Genomic DNA, 26337 nt, shown 5'->3' with positions numbered 1-26337 from the left:
TACATCTTTCCAGTCAGACCTTACAGATCTATGTTTTAATGGCTCAAATAGTGTTTTACGTTATTTATCCATTTCCCTACTGATAGGCCTTTAACATAGTTTCATAGTTTTCAGTATTACAAGCTATGTTACAAACACTGGTACTGACATTTATCCATTCAACCATGCACTTATTGCAGGTTCACCATGTGCCACACACTGCACTCATCACCCCTTAATTGATCTCCTAAATATAGTTTTGAATGACTGAAAGGGGGCATTTTCTTTTTCCAAGAGGGCGAGACAGGCCGAAGATCAGTCTCTATTCAACCTAGGAGGCCGAGGGGTTCGCCGGGGACTGTCCCCAGCTGTGAAAAGGGGCCTCCGGACCCGTAGGTGCTGGTGAGGAAGAGAAGTAGATGGTTTGAGTGAGCTTTTCACTCACACCGGGCGTTGACGCCCAAGGTCGGAGGGCTGCGGGCCTGTCCGGCAGTAACCAGAAGCCACTATCACACACCATGCGCTGGGGGCCGGGCGCGGAAGAGTACGTGGGCGCAGGTCCGGTGGGGGCGGGGCCGAGCGGCGCGCGACCCTCCGCGCGCTCGGGGAGGTACAGACCAGGTCGGCCTCTCTGGCCCCCGCTCCCGCGGGCTCTATGACACCGCGCTGGCTCGCGGGACGGGGCGGGGTTGATTGAAGGGGAGGAGATTACTCCAAGCTGTACATCTCGCGGTGAACCTTGCGCGAAGTCTCTCGCGAGAAGTAGGAAGTACCGCGCTTGCGCGCTTCAGTAACGCCTGGTGGCCTTAGCAGGTCCGCAGGCGGCTGTGTGAGGGGAGGTAGGCTGTGTGCAGGCCACTACGCCCCCCGGTGACTCGCCGCCATGAGCAGCACCTTAGCCAAGATCGCGGAGATTGAAGCCGAGGTAATGGGCACAGCTGGCGCTTCACTCTCCCTCGGAGCGTTCCTTTTTCGGCAGTGTTGCCCTTGCCTGTACTCCCTTCAGCCGCGTCAGGACCGGGCCTGCGTTCTCCGACTCCTCTCAGCCCGGCCCCGTGTCCCCCCACTCCCCTCAGCCTCCGCCGGAGCCCCCCGACTCCCCTTAGCTCGGACCTTGCACCTTGGTCGGTACCCCGTTGCAGTGTTCGGCTCCTGTCCGAACATCGTTCCTCTCAGTTTTCCTTTTCTGTGGTCAACACCGAATCCTTCCTCTCTGTGGTCCAGCCCTGACCAGCTCACGTACTTCGTTCAGTATCTTTCTTCAGCGTTCAAAACCCTTCTCCCTTTCCCCCAATCTCTACTTGATGGCTGAATTTCCCAGAGTATTGCTCCCGGGAATGGATCTGGGATAACATCTGTGGTAGCTGTTGATTCCACACGAATTACTATGTGATTGTATTGTCTGAAGTGCTCAGAGCTCTTTAAAATCGGGAAAGTGGTGACCCTGTATCAGACGGTGCATATCAGGTACAAGCATTGGAAAAGGAATCCACAGCCCAGTTTTAGTCTGATCTGTGAATACTAATTGTAATGACCTTGGTCATGTCTTCTTTTTGGGCCTCAGTTGTTTGCTCTGTAGTGAGAATGGGCTGGGTGATGAAGAGAATGGATTTTTACACCCCCCCCCCCTTTTTAAGTGTGACTAAAATGGGTATACTGACAGTAGGATCTGGAAAAAAATCATTCAGATTTGAGGGAGCATTCATTCTGGATATTTTAACCTGTGGGAACTGCTTCTGATTTATGACTGTGATTCCTCCCTTACAGATGGCTCGGACTCAAAAGAACAAGGCCACAGCACACCACCTAGGGCTGCTTAAGGCTCGCCTTGCTAAACTTCGTAGAGAACTCATTACCCCCAAAGGTGGTGGTGGTGGTGGGCCAGGAGAAGGTTTGTGTTTTTCTTCAGCATTGGTTTGTTTTGGTTTGGTTTGTTTTGGTTTGGTTTTTTTTTTTTTTTTTGGTGTATTTTCTATCAATATAGCTGTATGGTTTAAAAATAATTAAAAAATTTCTATCAAAGTAGGTGCTCCTGGTTGGCTCAGTTAGTAGAGAATGTGACTCTTGATCTTGGGGTTGTGAGTTTGAGCCCCACATTGGGTGTAGAGATTACTTAAAAATAAAACCTTAGGGGTGCCTGGGTGGCTCAGTCAGTTGAACATCCGACTCTTGATTTCAGCTCAGGTCATGATCTCACGGTTTGTGGGTTCAAGCCCCACATTGGGCTCTGCACCGACACTGCGGAGTCTGCTTGGGATTCTTTCTCTCCTCTCTTTCTGCCCCTCCCCTGCTTGCTCACTCTCCCTCTCAGAACAAACAAACAAATAAGTAATTAATTAAAACAAAAATCTTTAAAAAAGTCTATCAAGGTAGATTTGTATTTTCTAATTCTAAATTCTTGAGCTGTGCTTATTTCAGTCTGCTGATTTCAAAGGCAAATGAGTATTTTCTAGGTAATGAACTAGGGTTCTATATATGTCTTTTTTTATTTAAAAAAATTTGTTTATGTTTATTTCTGAGACAGAGAGAGACAGAGCGTGAGTGGGGGAGGGGCAGAGAAAGAGGGAGACACAGAATCAGAAGCAGGCTCCAGGCTCTGAGCTGTCAGCATAGAGCCCGACACGAGGCTTGAACTCAAAAACCATGAGATCATGACCTGACCTGAAGTCGATCGCTCAACCGACTGAGCTACCCAGGCACCCCTATATATCTTTTTTTTAAGTTTATTTATTTATGTTTGTAATCTCTACACCCAATGGGGCCCGAACTCACGACCCCAACATCAAGAATTATATGCTTTTCTCAGAATGTAGGCATAACCTATGTCCCAGGAGTTCTACTTCTGGGGGCAAGCCTATCAAAAATGCATACATATAGTCATCAAAAGAAATGTACAGACTTGTTCTTAATCCCAAGCAGAAAACTCCCAGATGACCATCAACAGCAGAATAGTTAAGTACATTGTGATATATTGTATTTATAAAATGGAATGCTGCACCAAAATGAGAAATCAAATGGGACTGATCTGTTGTCGTAGAAGTCAGAATGGCAGTTATTCTTTTGTCAGTAATAGCAGGATTGGGGGTTGAGGGGGCTTCTGAAGATGGTGAATATGATTTCTTGTGGTGGATGCTGATTACTTAGCTGGTTTGCCTTGTGATAATCAGACACTTTTCTATGTGTATCTTTATCTTCAATAAAAGGTTTAAAAAAAAAAAAAAAGACAGCCAGACAGGAGCCCTTATGTATATCTTGTATTGATCCCAAAGAGGTTTTCATTGGCTTACAGGAATATGTACATACATACATCAACAAGATAAAAAATAAGGATATTGGTGCAAAGGGAAATGTAAGTAGGAAGAATAAGTTGAAGCCAAGAGAGGTAAGGTTGGGACCAAAAATAATGTCATAAAGTCTGTACACTTCCTAGAGGAGGGCCATAAATTTGCCTTTGAACTTGTTTGCAGCCGTTACCAAAAAAAAAAAAAAAAAAAAAGAAAAGAAAAAAAAAAGAAAAGCAAACCTAGTTAATCATACAGTTCTTAGAGTTTGTAAGACAAAAAAGAAACCCATTTTTTAGATCAATTATTATATAACCTTCGAGCCTAAAATACTATGGGTGCTAGAAATGTATATAACAGTGAAGAATAAAGTTTCTAAGTAAATATTCCATGTTAATTGCTCTAGGGAAAATTTTGTGTGCTTAAGTTCTGGAAAGGTAAACTGTAGAAAGCTGGAGAAATATGTCCTAGATGGATAGACTACTAGAATGTGAAAGGAATTACCTGAATCTCAACATTTTAAGAGATAACTTTCCTCTTCTTTTTGATATTTATTGATGTTTTAGGTTTTGATGTGGCCAAGACAGGTGATGCTCGAATTGGTTTTGTGGGTTTTCCATCAGTGGGGAAGTCAACACTACTTAGCAACCTGGCGGGAGTATATTCTGAGGTGGCAGCTTATGAGTTCACTACTCTGACCACTGTGCCTGGTGTCATCAGATACAAAGGTGCCAAGATCCAGGTGAGTCAGGCCTGCAGGCCACAGAAGGGAAGAAATCCAGTCTTTCGTTAATTTAAAAAGCACTTATGGGAAGCTGTGCGTATGCCAGGCCTAACCTTTGAACTACTAGGCCCTTTCTGTCTAGCAAGCATGATAGAGTAGTACATACAGACAGTAATACAGTGGGATAGTGCCTGTCAAAACACATAGAAAGAAGGGACTGCTTTTTCACCTGAGTATATTGGGGGAAGGTCTGGTAGAACTAAAAAAGCTTCGTGTAGAAAATGACAATGGAGGAGTGTCTGGGTGGCTCAGTCGGTTGAGTGTCTGACTCTTGATTTTGGCTTAGGTCATGGTCTCATGGTCCGTAGGATTGAACCCCATGTTGGGCTCTGTGCCTTGGACTGACTGTCTCTCTCTCTCACAAAATAAATAAACGTTAAAAAAAAAAAAAAAAAAAGAAAAAAGAAAATGACAGTGGAGGTGGGTCTTGAAGTTCAAGTAGAATTTTATCAGCCAGAGAAGGTAAAGGGCAATTTCAGGCAGCCATAATGGTAAATAGCTTGCTGTGGTGCAAGCTTAGGTGTGGACAGGAGTGGTAGAAACTGAATCTGGAAAAGTAGGTTGGAGCTTAATTATGAAGGCCCTTGTGTGCCTGCTAAGGAAGTTGAATTTTATCTTATATGTAGCTAGGAACCATCAGAAGCTTTAAAAAAAAAGAAATAACATGATAAAATCCTTTTTGGAAGATAATTCTTATCCGTGAAGCCTGATGAAGTTAGTGTCCTGAGTTTTTCTTAGATAGATGATAGATTTAGGGCTCCCAAATGAAGAGTTCCTTTGGGTATGAAAGAAGGTGTACGTAAATGTAAGATATAACGGAACATATTCTTGTTGGCTGCACAGCTAAGAAAGCAAGATTCTGAGTTTTTTTTTTTTAAGATTCTGAATTCTATGACATTTGAATCTAGGCTGGAGGTTCCCAGACTTGCTTGATTCACAGCACCCTTAGTGTCTTAGTAATTATTTCCTGACAACTTTTCTTCTCCCAGTAATTTTTCATGGCACTCCAGGCCAAAATAAATACCTAATGGTTCAGTTTGTTAGGTCCAAGCAACAACCTAAGTATTTATGTCCTTACAGCTACAGTTATTTATTAATGGGATGTGTGCACTGTTGGGTACCACATAACTTCTCAAACCATGGAATCAGATTGGATACCACCACATTTGTTTCCTTTTCCACGTTGATTTTTGTGTGTGCTTTTTATTATAGCCACTGATGAAAAATCTAACTTCCCAAAATTTCGATCTGACATAATTGAAAGCAGTGTAGTAGGCTGTAGTGTTGAAATTGTGAAGTATGTGGAGCTAGTAGTTTCCTCATTGTCTGACATATATCAAGAATTGCTGTTTCTCTTGAAAATTTAGAATATCCCATGGGACTCTGAGTTCTGTGTGGTGCCACAGAGTACCTTGGCTCATTGTTAGGGAACTCTTGGTATAAGCATTTGTTTTCCCTCTTGCTGAGCTATGCAGAGAGTTGTAAAGTGTATTCATACTTCTTTATTATAGAATCTGAAGTAGGAAGGGACCAGTATCTTGGTAATATCTTCTTTCCTTTTTTTTAATGTTTATTTATTAAAAAAAATTTTTTTTAACGTTTATTTATTTTTTGAGAGACAGAGAGAGACAGAGTATGAGCAGGGGAGGGGCAGAGAGAGAGAGGGAGTCACAGAATCTGAAGCAGGCTCCAAGCTCTGAGCTGTCAGCACAGAGCCCGACGCAGGGCTTGAACTCACAAGCAGTGAGATCATGACCTGAGAGGAAGTTGGACGCTTAACCGACCGAGCCACCCAGGTGCCCCATAATGTTTATTTATTTTTGAGAGAGAGAGAGTGTGTGCGTGCTAGCACTAGCTGGTGGGCGGGGAGGCGGGGTGGGGAGGCGGGTGCAGATCCAGAGGGAGACAGAAGATCCAAAGTAGGCTCTGACAGCTGACAGCAGAGAGCCCGATGCAGGGCATGAACTCATGAACCTTGAGATCATGACATGAACCTAAATTGACACTTAACTGAGCCACCCAGGAGTTCCACCTGGTAGTATTTTCAATGGCTTTTTTTTTCCCTGCTGGTTAGGTGCCCATGCAGATCTTTCTGGTACTCCATGTTCAAATGTATATAATAAGAGTGAGGATGCTTGGGCATATCTGGACCACTGCTTGATTGCATCTTGTTTCAGAGTCTTACTGATAATCACAGTTTTGGCAGCTCCTAGAATAACCTCTTCCCTGATGAGATGCCATTGACCTCTCTTTTAGGGCGTCTGAGTGTATCAGAATAAAGAGTTACTTAGCCCCTTTCTTTACTTGTGTTTCCCACAAAGCATTCATTTCAGTGTCTCCTGACCTTTTAGGTGTTTCCCCCCTTTTTTGCATGATGCTTTCTTTTCTGCCTGTGCACTCTCCTCTCTTTTTCCTTCCCTTCTGACTTTCTCCAGAAACCAAGTTAAGGAAACACAACAGGATTAAGATGACTGCCCTCGAATGTTTTTTAAATGGTTGTTTTGTGGCAAAGCACTCATTATCTGTGACTTGGAAGGGAGAGGTGTACAAAATTAGAACCATTTACTACTAAGAATTATAAGGAGGGAGATTTCTGGGTTTTTTGTTAGGAAGGATGATGTTTTTTAATAGTAAAGTTGTCTAAAAATGGAATGGTATCTCCTGAGACAAAGAATTACTACGTCTGGAGGTGACTGAACCACCACTTACCAGGGATGTTATAAAGAAAATTGATGTATCACATAGGCGGAGATTAGCCTGCAGAGAGGATGTTCAGTTTTTAAAATTATGGGGCTTGTTTTCACCTTGCTAGTGTCCCTAGCACTCCTGTTGTTCTATGTATATAATTGATTTGCATATTTAAGTTAGTTGCTTTAACCTCTAAAGGCATTTGAGTTTGAATTAGTTTAACATTGAATTCTTAAAATCCTACAGTTTCATGATTTAAACAAATATTTATTCTTTTCTTATCTTTTGGTTGTAATATGAAATTCAGATATGTTAAGCATGCGTTATTTTATTGAATGAAATTTGATTGCCACGTCTACAGCCATATCACCCTGAATGTGCCTTGATACTGTCTGAAATTTAGTTGCCACATTTAAATGGTTCATTCTAACCTTAAAGATATTTCCCTCTCAAGACAAGCTAAAATTAAGTTGTTTTTACTTTTCTAGGGCCTCAATAAATTTTCCCCTGCGTTTTAGCTGCCATAGGTAGAAAACTTGTGTTCTTTTCTCTCAGATGCTCTTTTATATGATATTATAGTCATATTCTATGTTTAAGAGTTTTAGATTATCCAGATGGATTTTCCTTTTGAGTTTTTGATAGCATCAGCGAGGTTCAGTGTATATAGTAAAGCCTTTTGCTTATGTTATGCATATATATATTATATATATATATATAATATATATATTATACTTACATAATTATTATATAGAATATATATTGTGTAAAATATATAATTAGATTATAATTATATAATTAAGTATAATATATAATTATATATATTATATATATCATATATAATATATATAGCAGAAAGAGATTTACTAAGTGTTAGATTATAGACTCTTTGGGAGAGTTGAAGTAGACTCTACACTTAATTTCTAGGAACAACTGATGATGAACTTTTTGTTTTTTCAAACCTCTTTATTGAGGTATAATTTACATACAATAGACTAGATAAAGTATAAAATTTAGTTAGTTTTGACATAGCTATATACTGGTGAAAACATCACCACAATCAAGATCATGAACATACCAACCCCAGAAATTTCCAAATGCCCCCTCCCTCATGGTCCCCTTCATCTCCAAGCAATTACTTATTTATATTTTGTCATTGCAGATTAGTTTACAGGTTGAGTTGTGTATAAATAAGACCATGTGTAAATATAAACGTACTCTCTTTTGGTTAGCTTCTTTCATTCAGCGTAATTATTTTGAGGTTCTCTTGTATCACTCATCTTGATGCCCCTTATGTTAATATTCTACATAATCACAGAAGAATTACTAGAGATAGATTAATATAGATGCAGTGATCACTAAACTACAGACTGCAGATTTTTACCAATTTTCCCACCAAATGCCTTCTCATTCCATGGTGCATTTAGTTCTTTTTTTTCATTCTCCTGCTGTCTGTAATAATTACTCTGTCCTGTCCTTTAAGACCTTGACACTTAAAGAGTACTGAGTAATTGTTCTGTAGAATGTCCCTCAGTTTGGGTTTGTCTGATATTTTCTCATAATTAGACTGAGGTTTTAATGTATTTTTGGCAAGAATGCCCTGAAGTGATGGTGTGTCCTTCTCAGTGCATCTTATCATGGGATTCATGATGTTACATGTTTTAAATGCTGTTGCTGACCTGCATTGGTTGGTTAAATACATTAGTATCTATAGGATTTCTCTACTGTAAAGCTATTATCTTTCTTTTTTAAAAAGTTATTACCTTTCTTTTTGTAGTTAATAAGTATCTTGGGGGAGGTACTTTGAGAAGATGCAAAATCCTGTTTCTCAAACTTGCCCACTCATTTTAGCGTTCATCTGTGGATCCTGTCTGCAGTAGTTATTACTCTGCTTCTGGCCTAATAGTGATTCTTTTTTTTTCTCTTTCCTACTACATGTTTTTAATTGGAATTCTGTTTGGAAGAATTTTTCTGTCTTATTTATTCAATAGTATGTATCAATGTAGGCTCATGGATATTTATTTTATGGGTTATAGTCCAGTACTGCCATTATTTTACTACTTGTATTGTTCCAGTTTTGACAATTAGGATCTCCTTCAGGTTGGCTCTTGTGTTCTTTTCCATAAGCCCCCATCTTTTTGAGAGTACTTATTTTTTGGCAAGACAATGCTAATCTTAGATTTTTTTCCCTGCTCTAGCCCTGAAGTCAACCACTTCTGAAGGAACTCTAGTTTCTTTTATTGGAGAATGATGTTTAGAAATCAAGATCTGGTGTGCTTATTACTTCCCATGTAGCCTTGTAAATCAGAGTAACTAAAGTTTCCAAGACAAGGTTGATGTATTCAACATGCATTATCTTTTGTGAAGAGAGAGGATTTTGTTGTGTTATATTAGTCTTAGAGAAGATAACATTATTATGTAGTGAAGAATAGGGAGGAGATTTGAGTAGGTTCTTGAAAGGAAAAGTTGAACTGTTTCTTTTTCATTGTGGTTTATTTAATGTGAAGTATGTTTTTATAAGGTCAGATGGGCTTATAGCAAAAGCTAGTTTTAAATGATGTTTTGATGAGCTGCAACTCTGTTCCTTGTCCATTTATGTGGATAATTCAGTATTGGCCATGCAGTGGACCCTTGGTATTTTCAGATTTTGTATATGCTCTTAACTGTTTTCAGTGGACTCTTAAGGGCTTATGACAGTTAGCAATTTTGCTGAGATGTGCATTTGATTTGTGTGCTATGAAGTTGGTTTTTATGTTCTTACTGTTAAGTATACACAGTAGGACTTCTCTGAAGTTTTACTTTACTGCATTTTCTGGGCATTTGAGCGGTCATTTTCAATTGGGAACACACATCAGAGTCACCCATGGAGCCTTTTGAAGTACATATCAATATGTGAACTTTGCTCTTCTAAATTAGAATTTGCAGGATGGGGCTCAGATATCTGCATTTAAAAAGGTTTTACAGGTGACTATTCTGTGCTCACCAGCTTAAGAATGACTGCAGAAATTTTTGTGAATTGGGCAATTTGGAAGATTGGCAAAGCTCTGAGTATATCATGTGAATATCAAGATCCGGCTATTGTCTACAGTAAGGAATTGGTGTGGGGGGCTCAACCTTCTGAAAAGAAGGGGAATATTAGGGGAATACTAATGCAGAATAATGAGTTTGGCCCTCAAAATGTGAGGGTGTTTTTTGTTTTGTTTTTTTTGATTTAAATTTTAGTTAGCCAACATACAATGCAATATTGGTTTCAGAAAATTAAGATCTTACTTGATTTGGACTGTGATTTTGGGCAAATCACTTAACCTGTATGAACCTCAGCCAATATCCTGGTCTCAGGGTTGTTAGACATTTTAAACTAGATGTAAAGTATATAAAAAAACTTGTAGCTGACATTTGGATGCATAGTAAAGTAATACACAGCTTATAAGGAAGATCAGATTTGAATCCTTTATATTTTGGATACTTGAAAAATAAATTATTCTATTTGATCTGTTTAGATTTATGACTGTTTCTTGTGTGTGTGTGTGTGTGTGTGTGTGTTTTTTTTTCCTTCTCTCCTTTCCCCATCCTTAATCTTGCAGCTCCTGGATCTTCCAGGTATCATTGAGGGTGCCAAGGATGGGAAAGGCAGAGGCCGTCAAGTCATTGCAGGTGAGTGGTCCAGGGCTGCCATCATTCTGGGATGTCATCCCTTTATCAGGTACTGTTGCTTTAGATGGGGACTGTTGGACTTAGAGATTTTACTACAATGAAGGGCATAGTTTTACTTGACTTCTTACTGGAATAGAATGTCAGAACCTGAAGGGACCTCAGAGAGTAACAATCCAGATCTCCATTTGAGGAGAAACATTAAGGACAGGAAAAGTGAAGTGCTTCAGTCCAGTGTAGCACTGTTTGTGGCAGATTCAGAAGGATTCAGAACTAGAACTCGGGTTTCCTGACTTCCACCCATGTCTTTCCTTCTTCTTTTATGTAAAGTAAAATGTTACAGGGGTGCCTGGGTGGCTCAGTTGGTTAAGTGTCAACTTCTGCTCAGGTCATGATCTCGTGGTTTGTGAGTTCAAGCCCTGCTTCGGGCTCTATGCTGACAGCTTGGAGCCTGGAGCCTGCTTTGGATTCTGTGTCTCCCTCTGTCTTTGCCCCTCCCCTGCTTGTTTTCTCTCTCTCTCTCTCAAAAATAAATAAACATTTAAAAAAAAGTAAAAATGGGGGCGCCTGGGTGGCGCAGTCGGTTAAGCGTCCGACTTCAGCTCAGGTCACGATCTTGCGGTCCGTGAGTTCGAGCCCCGCGTCAGGCTCTGGGCTGATGGCTCAGAGCCTGGAGCCTGTTTCCGATTCTGTGTCTCCTTCTCTCTCTGCCCCTCCCCCCTTCATGTTCTGTCTCTCTCTGTCTCAAAAATAAATAAACGTTAAAAAAAAAAAAAGTAAAAAAAAAAAGTAAAAATGTTATAAAAGGCCAGTCATAAATAGCAACAATCTGCTACTCCACCTCTCCTCACCTCCACCATCATTCCCCATTGGCAAATATTGTCAACTCTTCAACGGTTCTTTCTGTTTTTTACCTTCATTTTTTTTTTTTTTTAAAGTTCATTTATTTTGAGAGAGAGAGAGAGAGAGAGAGAACACACGTGTGAACTAGGGAGGGGCAGAGAGGGAATCCCTAGCAGACTCTGCACCAATAGCACAGAGCCTAATGTGGGGCTTGAACTCAAGAACTGCGAGATCATGACCTGAGCTGAAATCAAGAGTTGGTTGACTGACTGAGCCACCCAGGTGCCCTTCCCTTCATATTTTTAAATATTATGCTTATATTGCCATTTCATGATTAATTAATTAATTTTAGATATCATCTGTTGGTTTCATGTCATGGTTGAGAGTTAGCTCTCTTATACTCCATACGACTTTTCCTATTTTTTTTTTTAAGATTTTATTAAAAAATTTTTTTGTGTTTAATGTTTATTTGAGAGAGAGAGGTGCGCGTGTGAGCGGGAGAGCAGAGAGAGAGGGGAACAGAGTTTTCTGAGGCCAGTACTGCGCTGACAGCAGAGAGCCTGATATGGGGCCCTAACTCACGAACTGTGAGATCATGACCTGAGCTGAAGTTGGATGCTCAACTGACTGAGCCACCCAAGGGCCCCAAGATTTTATTTTTAAGTAATCTCTACACCTAATACGGGGCTTGAATTTATAACCCCAAGGTTAAGAGTCGCTTGCTTCACCGACTGAGCCAGCCAGGTCCCCACCTACCCCTTGTCTTTCAAAGATATTATATCACAGTTTGTAGTTAACTTATCAATTGTAATTTACATTATTATGTAATGAATATATAACTTTTGTTCAATGCTAAGATACGTAGTGTGTTGTGACTTCGCTTCTTTTCTCTTGAATCTGTTTTTGAAATTTGTTTTTCGTGGAGTTAGTAATTGTTTTGTTTTCTTTACATTTCTGTGTTTGCTACTATTTTTCAAATATTCTAACAGATCAAATGCTTATCCATCAGTATTTTTCTAGATACTTAAATATAGCTCAAGAGTTACTGATTTCATTCTTTCCCCACAACCCTGACACTACTGTCCTGTACCCTGTCTTCTTTCTTTTTAATTTTATTGTCTTTTTTAAGTAGGCTCCACGTGCAGGGTGGGGGTTGAACTCACAACCCGGAGATCAAGAGTCACATGCTCTACTGACTGAGCCAGCCAGGCACCCTGTCTTCTTGCTTTAATCTGGATTGGTTGCTTTCTAGATCAGCACTGTCCAGGAGTGCAATGTTCTAAATCTATGCTCTCCAGTATGGTAGCCCCTAAGCATGTGTGGTTGATGAGTGCTTTAAATGTGCCTAATGTGACTAAGGAACTGAATTTCAATTTTTTTTCATTTTAATTAGTTTAAATTTAAATAGTCCAGGTGGCTAGTGGAGTCTGTATTGGATAGGGCAGTGCTAAACTCTTTTGCATGGCTGTCATCCTGAGACTTTCTTCTGTGTTCTTGTGTGGAATCCTCTGTTTCCTAGAGTCGGTGTTCTTTTTGGGGGTCATTTTTTTTTGCCGAAGCACATTCTTTAGTAAACTACCAGAAAAAAGATAAATTGATAGGTACATTTTTCTGTTTTTTTCATGTTTGAAAGTGTTTTTATTCTACCTTTATATTGAATTACTAATTTTAACTATTTATAGAATCATATGTTAAAAGTTATTCATGGATGAATATCAGAAACATTATGCTAAATTAAAACGGTCAGGAACAAAAGGCTGTATTTTGTATTATTCCATGTATATGAAACTTTAAAAATTGCCAAACTAACCTATGTGACAGAAAGCAGATGAGTAGTTGAATGGGAATCAAGAGGAAGATTGATTTCAGGGGTGATGGAAATGTTCTGTATCCTGCTTGCTTATGGTGGCCATACAGGTATATATGTCATTAAACTGTATGACATGGACACAGTTTATTTTTTATAAATTACACTGATAATATATAATATATGTAATATATGTGTATATAATTATGCTGGTAATAAAGTTGACTAAAAATATGCTAAGCAGATGATCTTTTTTAGAATTCTTACTGTTTTAAATCTTTCTAAACTTTTTCAGGGATTTAGGTTATTGCCTGGTTCTTATCTTCATTCTGACTTGTTTTTCTGCTAGTGTATCTAGAAGTTAACACATCTTCTAGAGATACCAGGAGAAAACAAGGCATACATTGCAAATTGACTTCTGGGATAGAATTTGGTAACCTTAAGAACTTCATGTGTGTCTTTATATTAATAGGAAAAAAAAGTCCTTTGTTTCTAAATGGAATTCTACCCCTCTCAATACTCCAGCTTTTGAGTATTTGGCTTAGTTAAGTCTTTAGTGACCTTTGCTTACATATAAATTTTTTTTTCCATTCTTCAGTGGCCCGAACATGTAACTTGATCCTGATTGTTCTGGATGTCCTGAAACCTTTGGGGCATAAAAAGATAATTGAAAATGAGCTGGAAGGCTTTGGCATTCGTTTGAACAGCAAACCCCCTAACATTGGCTTTAAGAAGAAGGATAAAGGAGGCATTAATCTCACAGCCACCGTAAGTGGAGGTGACATGGGTGGGACAGGCTGCTGAAGGAACTAGGGTGGAACGATGTTGACATTTGGAAATTACCTGGCTTCTAGCACTAACTGAGGTAACACAACAACCTTGTAATGACTGACAGAGTAGGACAAGAATCAATCTCAGACTTACCTTTGCAACTTCATTTCTTCTTTTAGGTTATTTTTTGGTATGGTATGGGAGTATAGACCAGTCTTAATGCTTGCATAAAGTAGATGGCTACTAATATCAAGTATTTTCATTCATTCAACACAGATTTATAGAGCGCCTACCATGGGCAAAATGTTGTTTTAGGCCCTTGTTGGGAAGGGAGGGAGGTTGGAAGAGGGAGCAAAATAGACAGAAATCTCTGTCCTTACATTCTGTGTGGAAAAGTAACGAACAAAATTAATGAGTCCATACAGTATATTAGATGATGATAAATCTAAAAATTAAACTAGGGAAAAGGGATGGAGAGTGTTGGTGGGGTTGTAACAGTGGAGGAGATAGAAGTGCTTGGTTGTCAAAAGATTTTGGAAGTAGCTGGTAGGAATTACACCTGATTTGGATGTGGGTTGTGAGAGAGAGGACTATTAAGATTTTTTCCTCAGCTGGAAAAATAGACTCTTATTATTAAAATGGTAGCACTTTGGGTAGGATAGGATTGGAGGGGAGGGGAAGATCAGGACATTCGGTTTGAGATGCTAGTGAGACATCTAAGTATTACCATCAAATAGGCATATGAGGAATAATCAAGGCTGGAGGTACAAATTTGCTGGTTAGCAACTGTAGAGCCATGGGCTTAGCTGAGATCACTAGGAAGTAAGTATAAATAGAAAAGAGGTTCAGGGATGGAGCTTCCTCCCCAACTCCCACCCCATGATTATAGATTGGGGAGATAGGAAGAACCAGCAAATAAGACTTCTTAGAGAAAGAAGGAGGAGAACCAGAAGAGTTTGAAATCTTGGAAGCCAAGTAAAGAAAATGTTTCATATTGGAGGAGTAATCAGTTTGCTCCATGCTGCTTGCTTCTAAGTCATATAATTGAGGTGTGAGAATTTCCTACAACATTTAACATTCTAGAGGTCCAGATAATATGACTAGCATAAAGTTAAGCTGTCCTGCCCAAAAGATCTTTCCCGTTATCCTGTCATAATTGAATTTGAACATTTCATATTATTTCTGAATTTTTTGCTAAGGCTGCCATAATAAACTGCTATATAGATTGGGTGGCTTAAACAACAGAAGTTTATTTTCTCTTAATTCTAGAGGTGCTGGGTATCTGAGATCAAGGTACGAGCAGGGTTGGTTTCTTCTGAGGCCCCTCCTTGGTTTGTAGATGGCTGTCTTCCCTTTTTGTCTTCAGATGGTCTTCCTTCTGTGTGTCTGTATCCTAATCTCCCTCTCTTGTAAGGATATCAGTCACATTGAATTAGGGCTCATTCATATGACCTCATTTTAACTTAGTTAACTCTTTCAAGACCCTGTCTTTAACCTTAAAGGTCACATTCTGAGATACTGCGGTTGGGACTCCAACATATGAATTTGGGTAGGAGTGATTAGTCTATAGCACCTTCATTTGAGTTTAGAAAGATTATTAGTTTTCGAGTATTTCCTAATAAAAGTCATTTACTCTCATCCAGGATAACAGACTTCAGAAATGAACTTGCTCCTTAGCTAGAATTATTTGGGTACAATGATGGATACTCTTGGGAGATTTTTTTGCTCTGTGACCAGTTACTGTCTTCTGTGCTCATTTAGTGCCCTCAGAGTGAGCTGGATGCTGAAACTGTGAAAAGCATTTTGGCTGAATACAAAATTCACAATGCTGATGTGACTCTGCGTAGTGATGCCACAGCAGATGACCTTATTGATGTGGTGGAAGGAAACAGGTACTGACTACATGTACAGTCTGGTGCTTGAGTTTCAATTTAAGCCTTGTAGTGGAAACATTGGATTATGAATCTGGATATTCTAATTCTGGATATCTTGATTCTAACTCTAGCTGTGCTAGTATCTCAGATAAATAGTGGGCCTTGGTTTTGTTAGCTGTAAATTGACTTTGGTTTTTGTAAATTGAAATTGGTTTTGATTTCTAACATCCTTCTTTGCTCTTAAATTTGGTTATGATGGTTAAATTCCCCATTTCAGTTACTTGCTGTGAACTAGGTTGTCCCCTAAGCTGTGTCATACAATGGTGGAAGGGAGTAGTTCACAATCTGCTGTCCCAGAATTAATCCATCTGAGAAAGCCTGTAGGCTGTCCTATAGAACTCAACATGCTGGGCTGTATCTGTTCTCTCTAAGGGTAACCTAAGGGTATGTAGCTAAAGCCCTATTTCATGAAAAAGTACTATTATTAGTATTTTAAATTAATAATTTAAGCTACTGTAAAAATTTTTCCTGGCATTTGAGCATAATATTTTTTATTTTTTATTATTTTTTACTTTATTATTATTTTTAAATTTTTATTTTTATTTTTTCCTTTCATTTATTTTTTAAATATATGAAATTTATTGTCAAATTGGTTTCCATACAACACCCAGTGCTTATCCCAAAAGATGCCCTCTTCAATACCCATCACCCACTCTCCCTCCCACCCCCCCATCAGCCCTCAGTTTATTCTCAGTTTTTTTTATTTAAAAAAAATTTTTTTCTTTTTTAATGTTTATTTATTTTTGAGACAGAGAGAGACAGAGCATGAACGGGGGAGGGTCAGAGAGAGAGGGAGACACAGAATCTGAAGCAGGCTCCAGGCTCTGAGCTGTCAGCACAGAGCCCGACGCGGGGCTTGAACTCACGGACCGTGAGATCATGACCTGAGCCGAAGTCGGACGCTTAACCGACTGAGCCACCCAGGCGCCCCTATTCTCAGTTTTTAAGAGTTTCTTATTGAGCATAATATTTTTTAGTTGCTTTCCTGTTCATTTGTTTCTATTTGTTGGATGGATTTATTTGATTTTCATTTGAAAACAAGCAAAGGCTAATTCTTGGAGTTAGGCCATTGTATAAGTGAGGCATTTGAAGCATGAGAAGTTGTGGCTTGCTATCAATAATTAGTAGCCTTGGCTGCCCTATTGATTGGAAATTAGGATTGTGACTTTGCCAGATGTTATGTTTTTTATTTAAAAAATTATCATGAGGGGCGCCTGGGTGGCTCAGTCGGTTGGGCGTCCGACTTCGGCTCAGGTCACGATCTCGCGGTCCATGAGTTCGGGCCCCGCGTCGGGCTCTGGGCTGATGGCTCAGAGCCTGGAGCCTGCTTCCGATTCTGTGTCTCCCTCTCTCTCTGCCCCTCCCCCGTTCATGCTCTGTCTCTCTCTGTCTCAAAAATAATAAAATAAACATTAAAAAAAAAAAATTATCATGAAACATGTTATTAAAAGTTTATTTACATTTATAATTCATAAAACAACTTTGTAGGAAATTGACTCTGAGACTTTCCCAGGGACTTACATCTAGGAAGTGACAAAGGTGGGACTAGATTTAGTCTGTGTGACTCCAAAGCTTGTGTTTCTTCTATTGCAGTATGATCTCTCAGTAATTAGCTGCATGGCTCAGACTAGCGCCTGAGTTTTGTTACTTCTCAACCCATAGTTTACTTTTTCAGACATTTGACCTTATTTTGGTAGGAAGCCTTTCGTGGGGAGGGATTGAGGGGTTGATCTGCCTCTTGCGCCTCTTGAGAATCTCTGATTTGGGGTCCTGAGCAAGGAGATGCTAATAATCACACTGAGAGTTTTGTCAAAGGCTCCAGACTAATGTCTTATTTTATTCTATTTCTGTAGAGTTTATATCCCTTGTATTTATGTATTGAATAAGATTGATCAGATCTCCATTGAGGAATTGGATATCATCTATAAGGTGCCTCACTGTGTCCCCATTTCTGCCCATCACCGCTGGAATTTTGACGACCTATTGGAAAAGATCTGGGACTATCTGAAGCTAGTGAGGATGTAAGTCTTAGTGGAAAGGGTCATATTGCTGTAGGAATGAAACCAGACTGTCCTAAAATGATACCTCCTGGAACTCATTAACATAATTTGTCTCTTTTTGGAGATACAAGTATATTAATTTCTATCATGTGCCAGGCCATACTGTGGGCACTTTCTTCCTCAAGTTGAAAGTTATCTGTGTCTGATCTTCTCAGGGGTGATGGAGGGTTGATTTGCATTTAACACATGAAACGTTCCAAGAAGTAAGCAACCTCTGCTCCCTCTCTGTCCTAGTTACACCAAACCCAAAGGCCAGTTGCCAGATTATACATCCCCAGTGGTACTGCCTTACTCTAGGACCACGGTGGAGGATTTCTGCATGAAGATTCACAAAAATCTTATCAAAGAATTTAAATAGTAAGTATCATGGGCATGTAGTGCCTTCTTTTCCATGGGAGCTACTGATTCCACTAACTACCAATTCTTAGGGTAGCATTAAAGAAAACGGGCGTCAGGGAGACTGCTGAAATGCTTGCTTGGTTAGAACTCTGCAATGTCTTCCTAAAACCATGCTAAGTTGGAGCAGGAAGAGCTCTAGAAGCCTCATCGGGTCAGGAGAGCTGACAGTACAAAGGGCTCTGACTTTATTCTGTTAATTCATGTTCGTCTTGGCAAACACAAATGTGAATTCTTGCCAGCATCATATTGGCCTCCAGTGGTTACTGAGACCCACTCTAAACCTTAAGCATGGGTAAATTTCCCTAAATCTCTTTCATATACTTTTCATTGCTGATACAGGCTGAAAAAAAAAATTCTAACAGGCTGAAAAAAAAAAAAAAAAATTCTAACATTATATTTTGAGCTAAGTGAGCTAATTTTAGACTTACAGAAAAGTTGAAAAATTAGGTAAAGAGTTTCCTTATATCCCTCACCACATTTCTGATGTTACCAGCTCACATAACCATAGTACAGTTATCAGGAATAGAAATTAGCATTGGTATAGTATTAACTAATTTTTAGGCCTTATTTGAGATTTATTTATTTTTTTTTATTTAGGTAATCCTACACCAAACATGGGGCTTGAACTCACAACCCTGAGATCAAGAGTCCCATGCTCTTCTTTTTTTTTTTTTATTATTATTTTTTTTAATGTTTATTTTATTTTTGAGAGAGAGAGAAAGAATGCGAGTGGGTTAGGGCAGAGAGAAAGGAGACACAGAAGCAGAAGCAGGCTCCAGGCTCTGAGCTGTCAGCACAGAGCCCAATGCAGGGCTCGAACTCACGAGCCGTGAGATCATGGCCTGAGCCTGAGTTGGACGCTCAACCGACTGAGCCACCCAGGCGCCCCATGAGTCACATGCTCTTCTGACTGAGCCAGCGAGGTGCCCTTTATTTGAGTTTTAATACCTTTTCTACCAGTGTCCATTTTGTGTTTCAGGAATCTACGTGGCATATAGTTGTTACTTCTCCTTAGTCTTCCAGTTTTTCAGTCTCCCAGTAATATTTCTTTAGCCTTTCACTGTCTTTGATGACCTTGGCACGTTGAAGAGTACTGGTCAGTTATTCTGTAGAATGTCCCTCACTTTGGGTTTGTTCAGTGTTCTCTCACAACTGAAGTGACATGCATTTTTGGTAAGAATATGACAAAAACTATGACATATCCTCAATGCATCCTATCACAAGAATCATGATGTCAGTATATCCTATTGATAGTGATATTTACTTTAATCACTTGGTGAAGTTGGTGTTGGTTCGGATTCTTTACTGTAAAAATAGTACTTTTCTTTCTTTGTATTTGATAAATATTTTGGGGGAGTTACTCTGAGACTATGCAAATCATGTTTCTCTTCTTGCTGATTTTGGTACCTATCAGTGGAGCTTGTTGGCAACTTTTATTGCAGTGTTGTTTGTCTAATGGTGATTCTTTATTTCCCTCTTTGATTTTACATTTATTTACTGGAGTTCTGTGAGTTAGAGCTATTGCTTCTCTCCTATTAATTTAATTCATAATTATATTGGTATGAGCTCTTGGGTATTTTTTCCATGGGCCATAATCCAGTACTACCATTATTTTGTTGCTCAAAGTGTTCTAGGTTTGGCAGTTAGGAACTCCTTCAGTTGGCTCCTGTGTTCTTTTAGTAAACTGCCATTTTTTTTTTTTTTTAAGCATTTCCTTACTTTTTGGCACTATTAGATGTTCCTGATTCATAATGATTTTTCCCTGCACCACCCCTGGAATCAGTCACTTCTCCAAGAAGCCCTGGTATACAAGATGTGTGTGCTAGGTGTGTTCATTGTTAGTGGGCTATCATTGTTTATAGGCCGTTTCAGCAGACAGCTAGGAAGTGTATGTATGGATACTAACCCATGCTTACATCTTTATTTCTGTATCTCTCTTGTCCTTCCTATATATCCATCTGTTTACCCACCCTCGCATCCTTATCTTAAAAACCATGAACTTAGGGGCGCCTGGGTGGCTCAGTCAGTTAAGCATCTGATTCTCGTTTCGGCTCAGGTCGTGATCTCATGGTTGGAGATCAAGCCCTGCATTGGGCTCTGCACTGATGGTGCTTCTGTCTCCCTCTCTCTGCCCCTCCCCTGCTGATACACACACACACACACACACACACACACACACATTTTTTCTTTCTCTTTCATAAATAAATAAATAAATACATGCATACATACATAAATACATAAATAAAAACCAAAAACCTGTGAGCTTATATGGTTACCTCTGATTCCAGTTCGACACCACAGGGTTTGTTTTAAAGCCTTTTCCTTTTTCTTATTTTTAACATCTTTCTTCAACCATGAGAAACCTGGCTATCATTACTTAATCTACTTATTTACTTAATTCTAGTGTGTGTGTGTATATGTGTGTGTGTGTGTGTGTATACACACACACACATATATATATGTAGTAGTTCAGAATTGCAACCTATAACCCTATGAGAAATATTTTAACTAACTGGATTACAGTATCTATGAATAGTTCTTTTCAACTCTATGGGCTAAAATTTAAAAAGTTGTTTTAAAATCGAAGAAAATAGAAAATCATTGTAGAAGATCAGGAAAATATGGAAATAATGACATTTTAAAAATACTTGTTTTTTGTCCATTGATTGATGCATGGATAAAGAAGATGTATACACACACATACATGCACTGGAATATTATTTGGCCATAAAAAGGAATGAAATCTCGCCATTTGCAATGATATGGATGAATCTAGAGAGTATAATGCTAAGTGAAATAAGAGAAAAACATACCATATGATTTCACTCGTGTGGAATTTAAGAAACAAAACCAATGAGAGAAACCAAGAAACAGACTCTTAATTATAAGAAACAAACTGATGGTGGGGCGCCTGGGTGGCGCAGTCGGTTAAGCGTCCGACTTCAGCCAGGTCACGATCTCGCGGTTCGTGAGTTCGAGCCCCGCGTCGGGCTCTGGGCTGATGGCTCAGAGCCTGGAGCCTGTTTCCGATTCTGTGTCTCCCTCTCTCTCTGCCCCTCCCCCGTTCATGCTCTGTCTCTCTCTGTCCCAAAAATAAATAAACGTTGAAAAAAAAAAAAAAGTTAAAAAAAAAAAAAAAAAAGAAACAAACTGATGGTTACCAAAGGGGAGGTGACTAGGAGGTGGGGGGATGAGTTAAATAGGTGATAGGGATTAAGGAGTGGACACTTGTCTTGTTGAGCACTGGGTGATGTATGAATTGTTGAATCACTATATTGTACATCTGAAACTAATATGACACTGTTAACTGACTGAAATTAAAATAAAACTTGGGGTGCCTGGGTGGCTCAGTTAGTTAAGCACCTGACTTCAGCTCAGGTCATGATCTCACGTTTCGTGGGTTTGAGCCCCATAGTGGGCTCTGTGCTAACAGCTCAGAGCCTGGAGCTTGCTTCAGATTCTGTGTCTCCCTCAGTCTCTCTCCCCCTCCCCTGCTTGTACTCTGTCTCTCTCTGCCTCTCAAAAATAAATAAATGTAAAAGAATAAAAAAAATAATATACGTAAAAAAATAAAAATACTTGGGGTGCCTGGTGGCTCAGTCAATTAAATGTCTGACTTCAGCTCAGGTCATGATCTCGCAGTTTACGAGTTTAAGCCCCATGTCACCCTCTGTGCTGACAGGTCAGAGGCTGGAGCCTGACTCAGATTCTGTATCTTTCTCTTTCTCCCTCTCTCTTCCTTTCCCTGGCTCATGCTCTGTCTCTCTCTGAAAAATAAACAAAAAAAATAAAAATACTTGTTGCTGATCCTAAGAATATTAGAAGAGTGAAGACCTTTATTAAGCTTGACATTCCTTTAATCCAAAGTAACTAAATTCCATGTGCAGTTGCTAATTTTCACTATCCTCAAACCATTATATTTTAGCACATATTTCAATTAATGCAGGAGAGTCTTGTGAAGTTAGATATTTTCGATTTTCAAATGTGATAGATTTCTAGATAATTCTTACCTTCCATGGTGGCAGGACGCTGTTCTAAGCCTCTAGAGAACTGTAAGTTAGCCAGGGAATTAAATGAGGAGGGAGAAAAATATTTTGGAGAAGAGACCTATCAAAGCAAATAGAGGGGCGCCTGGGTGGCTCAGCTGGTTAAGCATCTGACTTCAGCTCAGGTCATGATCTCACAGTTTGTGAGTTTGAGCCCTGCATCAGGTTCTGTGCTGACAGCCTGGGTTCGGATTCTGTATCTCCTTCTCTCTCTGCCCCTCCCCTGCTTGTGCTCTGTCTCTCTCTCCCTCAGAAATAAAGTAAACATTTAAAAAATAAAAAAAAACCAGTTTTGTTTGGTTGCTATTTTTCTGTTTTCTTTCTTTTTTTTAATTTTTAAAGTTAAAAAATTTTGTAGCACATGCACTGGGAAGGGGCAGAGAGAGAGGGAAAAAGCATCCCAAGCAGGCTCCAGGCTGTCAGTGCAGAGCCTGATGCGGGGCTCCATCTCACAAACCTTGAGATCATGATTTGAGCCAATATCAAGAGTTGGATGCTTAATGAACTGAGCCACCCAAGGCACCCATCTTTTTTTTTTTGATGATGAAACAAAGAGCATTTTAACCATCTTAATAAAAATTCAGCTTTAGGCCTACTAATTATAACATTTGTCCTTGTTGCATTCTTTTTATGTCCTTGACCACATGTACATGTCCTTTGATCATTTACTATGTGTTTTCTGTGTGTTGCAAGATTCACATCATTTTTATAACCATATTTTTTGCATTTTTTGCTACTTACATAGTTTTCTTGTCTTCATACACAGACCTTTCCCTTTTAATTACTTTAATCTAGGATTAGTAATAATATGGCCTTTGATATGTTTTGGTGCATTGCTCTCCAAAAGGGCTGAACCTGTTTACACTGCCATCAATAAAATAGGAGGCACGGATATTGCCGCAGGCATTGAATATGATTATTAAAAACTAGTTTTCTAGTTTAAGATTATAAAATGGTCACCTTGCATTTATCTTGTTAGTGCATTGAAAAATTTTATGTATATTTGTTTTACTAATGGTGTTGTATCTGTAACTGTCATTTATCTGTTTTCGACAAAGTGAAATCTTGTTCAGTGATTTCGTTTTGGAACATAGGTTTTTAAAGATGTTTTGTTGCAAAGACCATATAATAACAACATGGCCACCTTTTTCTATCGCTTGGTACAAGATTCTTAGCCTCTGTGAGGCAGGTCTTAATGTTTTGTTCAATTTCCGTTACTCGCACAGCAAATTTTTAGTATTGGAGGCCTGTAGATAAAAATTATCTCCATAAATTAAAAAAATCAGGAGAACATACTAGTTACGGTGTCTTGGGAGGGAGGAAGAATTTTCCTAGCATGGCTGAGGAGGGAGGTGCTTTATGGTTTTAGTAGACCGAATAAAAACTGGTATTCAGTAACAGTCTGTAACTGACAGTATAAGAATCAGTTTTCAGTCTGAATTATTTCAGTGTATTTTTCTATAACCCTTATTTTTTCCTTTTAATTTTAAATTAGTCTTGTAACATTTCTCATTTGTGTTTTTTCTCTTTGACTTTCCTAAATTGGCTCTGGAAGAAGAGGAACCACACAACTTCCAAAATTTTTTGCCACTTTGTATCTGAAGGTGCCATTGTGCTATACTGCCGGGAAAGCTAATACCTCTGGGCTTTGAATTTGGTCCTTGACTCTGGAGAGGGGATTTTGGCTGTTGTAAGCCTATAGTTCTTAAGAGCTAGAATGCTAAATCTGAGCAGAAAGGTGGCATCCAGGTAAATAGGGTAGAAGCTAGGTGATTATTTACACTGACTATTTTTTTTATTTCCCTTCTCTATAGCGCTCTGGTCTGGGGTCTGTCTGTGAAACACAATCCTCAAAAAGTGGGTAAAGACCATACGTTGGAAGATGAGGATGTCATTCAGATTGTGAAGAAGTGAAACCCATCCCTCTGCCGGGCCAACCACAAGAGCTTTCCCCATGACTAAGCACCTTACCCGAGACCCCTTCTGGCTTTGGCAGCCAGTGGATGAGGATTCAGGGGAGGGAAATGGAGGCACCCAACCTGGAACTTTACTTATCTTAACTTGGTGTCACCTTGTAAATTCAACTGCATAAAGGACCTGGTAAGCCAGCCAGCTATATGCAGTTCACGTGTCATTGTCAGAATTTGTTTTGGGATGGACTGAATGAAGATGACTATGTACAGTGAGGCAGCTGCAGAAGGGGTTATTTGGGAGCTTGGTTTTGAGTGTGAAATGGATAAAAATGTGACTGCAACATCTTACTTGATGTTTAGTCATGGGAAACCCTTCCAACCTGATGTGGCCTTCACTCTTCTCAAGTGGCCTTTCGCAGATGATACTGGAAAGAGGAAGGACTTGATGTAAGTTAACTGATTATTCCCTGCAAAGCTAGCCCATGTGGGAGATGGTGTTATGTAGTAGTTGAGTAAAGTACTCTGACCAGACGCAAGATTTCGAATTGCATGGCCACTTCTAATTAGCTTTGAAACCTGCATAAATTATACAACCTCTATAACCATCAGTTTCTTCATGTAACATGGAGATGGTAATAGCATTTGTGTTCTAGAGTGGAGATTGTTAGTATTAAGGGAGATAGTACTTGTCAAATACTTAGCACGGTATTTGGCATGTAAGTACTTAGTGAATGTTGGCTCTTATCATTGGTCTCTTTCCTTTACCTGAGCAGAGGTTTGTGTGTCCACATATGTGTATGTATGAAGGTGGGATGTTAGATGGAAAGGTGAGGTCAAGACTATTTGAGAGGGCACTAAGGGCATAATCAGAGGTTTTTGCTGGAAAGACAGGAATATAAAGGGATTTCCTTGAATATTGGGAAATTTATTGGCAAAAATTTTTGTGCAGTAGACTGGGTTAGTGAGAATAATGGCAAAGGGAAGGTATGGGCATGTACGTACCGAGATTGACTTGCTCTGTGGAAGAAGAGAAGTCAAAGATTATTTCAGTATGGATTACAGGGATGATAGAGAAGGGCAGTCCCTGAGAAAATTAGGAAGGGAAACAGATTTGCAGAAAGACAGTTTGATTTTAGGTGAAGTGAGCTAGAGCTTCTAACAGGTTGTGGGGGCTGAGGATGTGGGATTATCCATATACTCAGCCTTTTCCAGTGCTTGTTACTTATGCTACCTGAGTGACAGTTGTTTCCCTGATAGTTTTCCTGGAGCTTGAGCTCACCTCTGTCCCCAGACATAGGAGATAAGCCCCTCAGGCCTGGTGTCCCAGTCACTTTGCAGGATATAGACCTTGATATCCCTGGTGCATTCATGATAGAGGCCATACTCTAGAGCCTACCCCAATTCTTTAGAGAAATATTGACTTTCTGAGCTGTGAGATTTCCAGCAAGGTTTGCTCTCCAACCAGAGCAAATACTGTGTTTCAGGGGAGTCCTCATGTTCAAATTCACATCATTGGGCAAGAATTTAGCATTGCTAGGATGTTGGGTAGGGGAGGTTGCTGAAATCCAGTTCATCCAGGGACTTCTGATGTGCTTTGAATAGGCCTTGCTTCCATCATTCAACATCCTCCCCTCCCTGCATCATTGGCCCCTTGATGCTTGAGGAGAACATTACCCTACCTTTTTCCTTTCTTTCTTTTTGGGCTCAGACTTGAGAGTTCTGGGAGAGGAGTATAGTTTTGTGTTAGAAATGCTGTCTGGGGTAGGGCTGCTAAGGAGAGGCATTCCCATAGTAAAGGCTTTCTCTTGAACTCCAAGACTACAGTGGTTTGGCTTTCAAAGCTTGAATTCCCTGTGCAGTTACATACTCCATTTCTTTCCTGGTTTTTAAAAAAATAATTTTTTTGTTGTTGTTTATTTTTGAGAGGAGAGGCAGACTGCAAGCACAGGAGGGGCAGAGAGAGAGGGAGACACAGAATCCGAAGCAGGCTCTAGGCTCAGAGCTGTCAGCACAGAGCCCAATGCAGGGCCCACACCCACGAGCCGTGAGCTCATGACCTGAGCTGAAGTTGGATGCTTAACCGACCGAGCCACAAGTTTGAGAGAACTTGTGTGTGCATGCCCGTGGGGGAGGTGTAGAGAGAGAGGGAGATAGCGAGAATCCCAAGCAGGCTCTGCACTGACA

The 26337-nt window shown here is 39.7% G+C and overlaps 1 protein-coding gene across 1 annotated transcript; it reads left to right on the top strand.

Moving 5' to 3' along the window:
- Nucleotides 1-755: 755 nt before the first annotated feature.
- Nucleotides 756-24362, top strand: DRG1 (developmentally regulated GTP binding protein 1). The gene is made up of 9 exons (XM_045457384.1): nt 756-904; nt 1747-1870; nt 3827-4002; nt 10314-10383; nt 13629-13798; nt 15563-15693; nt 17589-17756; nt 18030-18152; nt 24055-24362. Exons 1-9 carry the CDS (start codon nt 863-865, stop codon nt 24152-24154), a joined length of 1104 nt encoding a protein of 367 aa, XP_045313340.1. The 5' UTR covers nt 756-862; the 3' UTR covers nt 24155-24362.
- The last annotated feature ends 1975 nt before the right edge of the window (nt 24363-26337 follow it).

Source organism: Leopardus geoffroyi, chromosome D3 (assembly GCF_018350155.1).
Source record: "Leopardus geoffroyi isolate Oge1 chromosome D3, O.geoffroyi_Oge1_pat1.0, whole genome shotgun sequence".
In the NCBI taxonomy this organism is placed as follows: domain Eukaryota; kingdom Metazoa; phylum Chordata; class Mammalia; order Carnivora; family Felidae; genus Leopardus; species Leopardus geoffroyi.
This window is presented reverse-complemented; position numbering and strand designations above follow the sequence as displayed.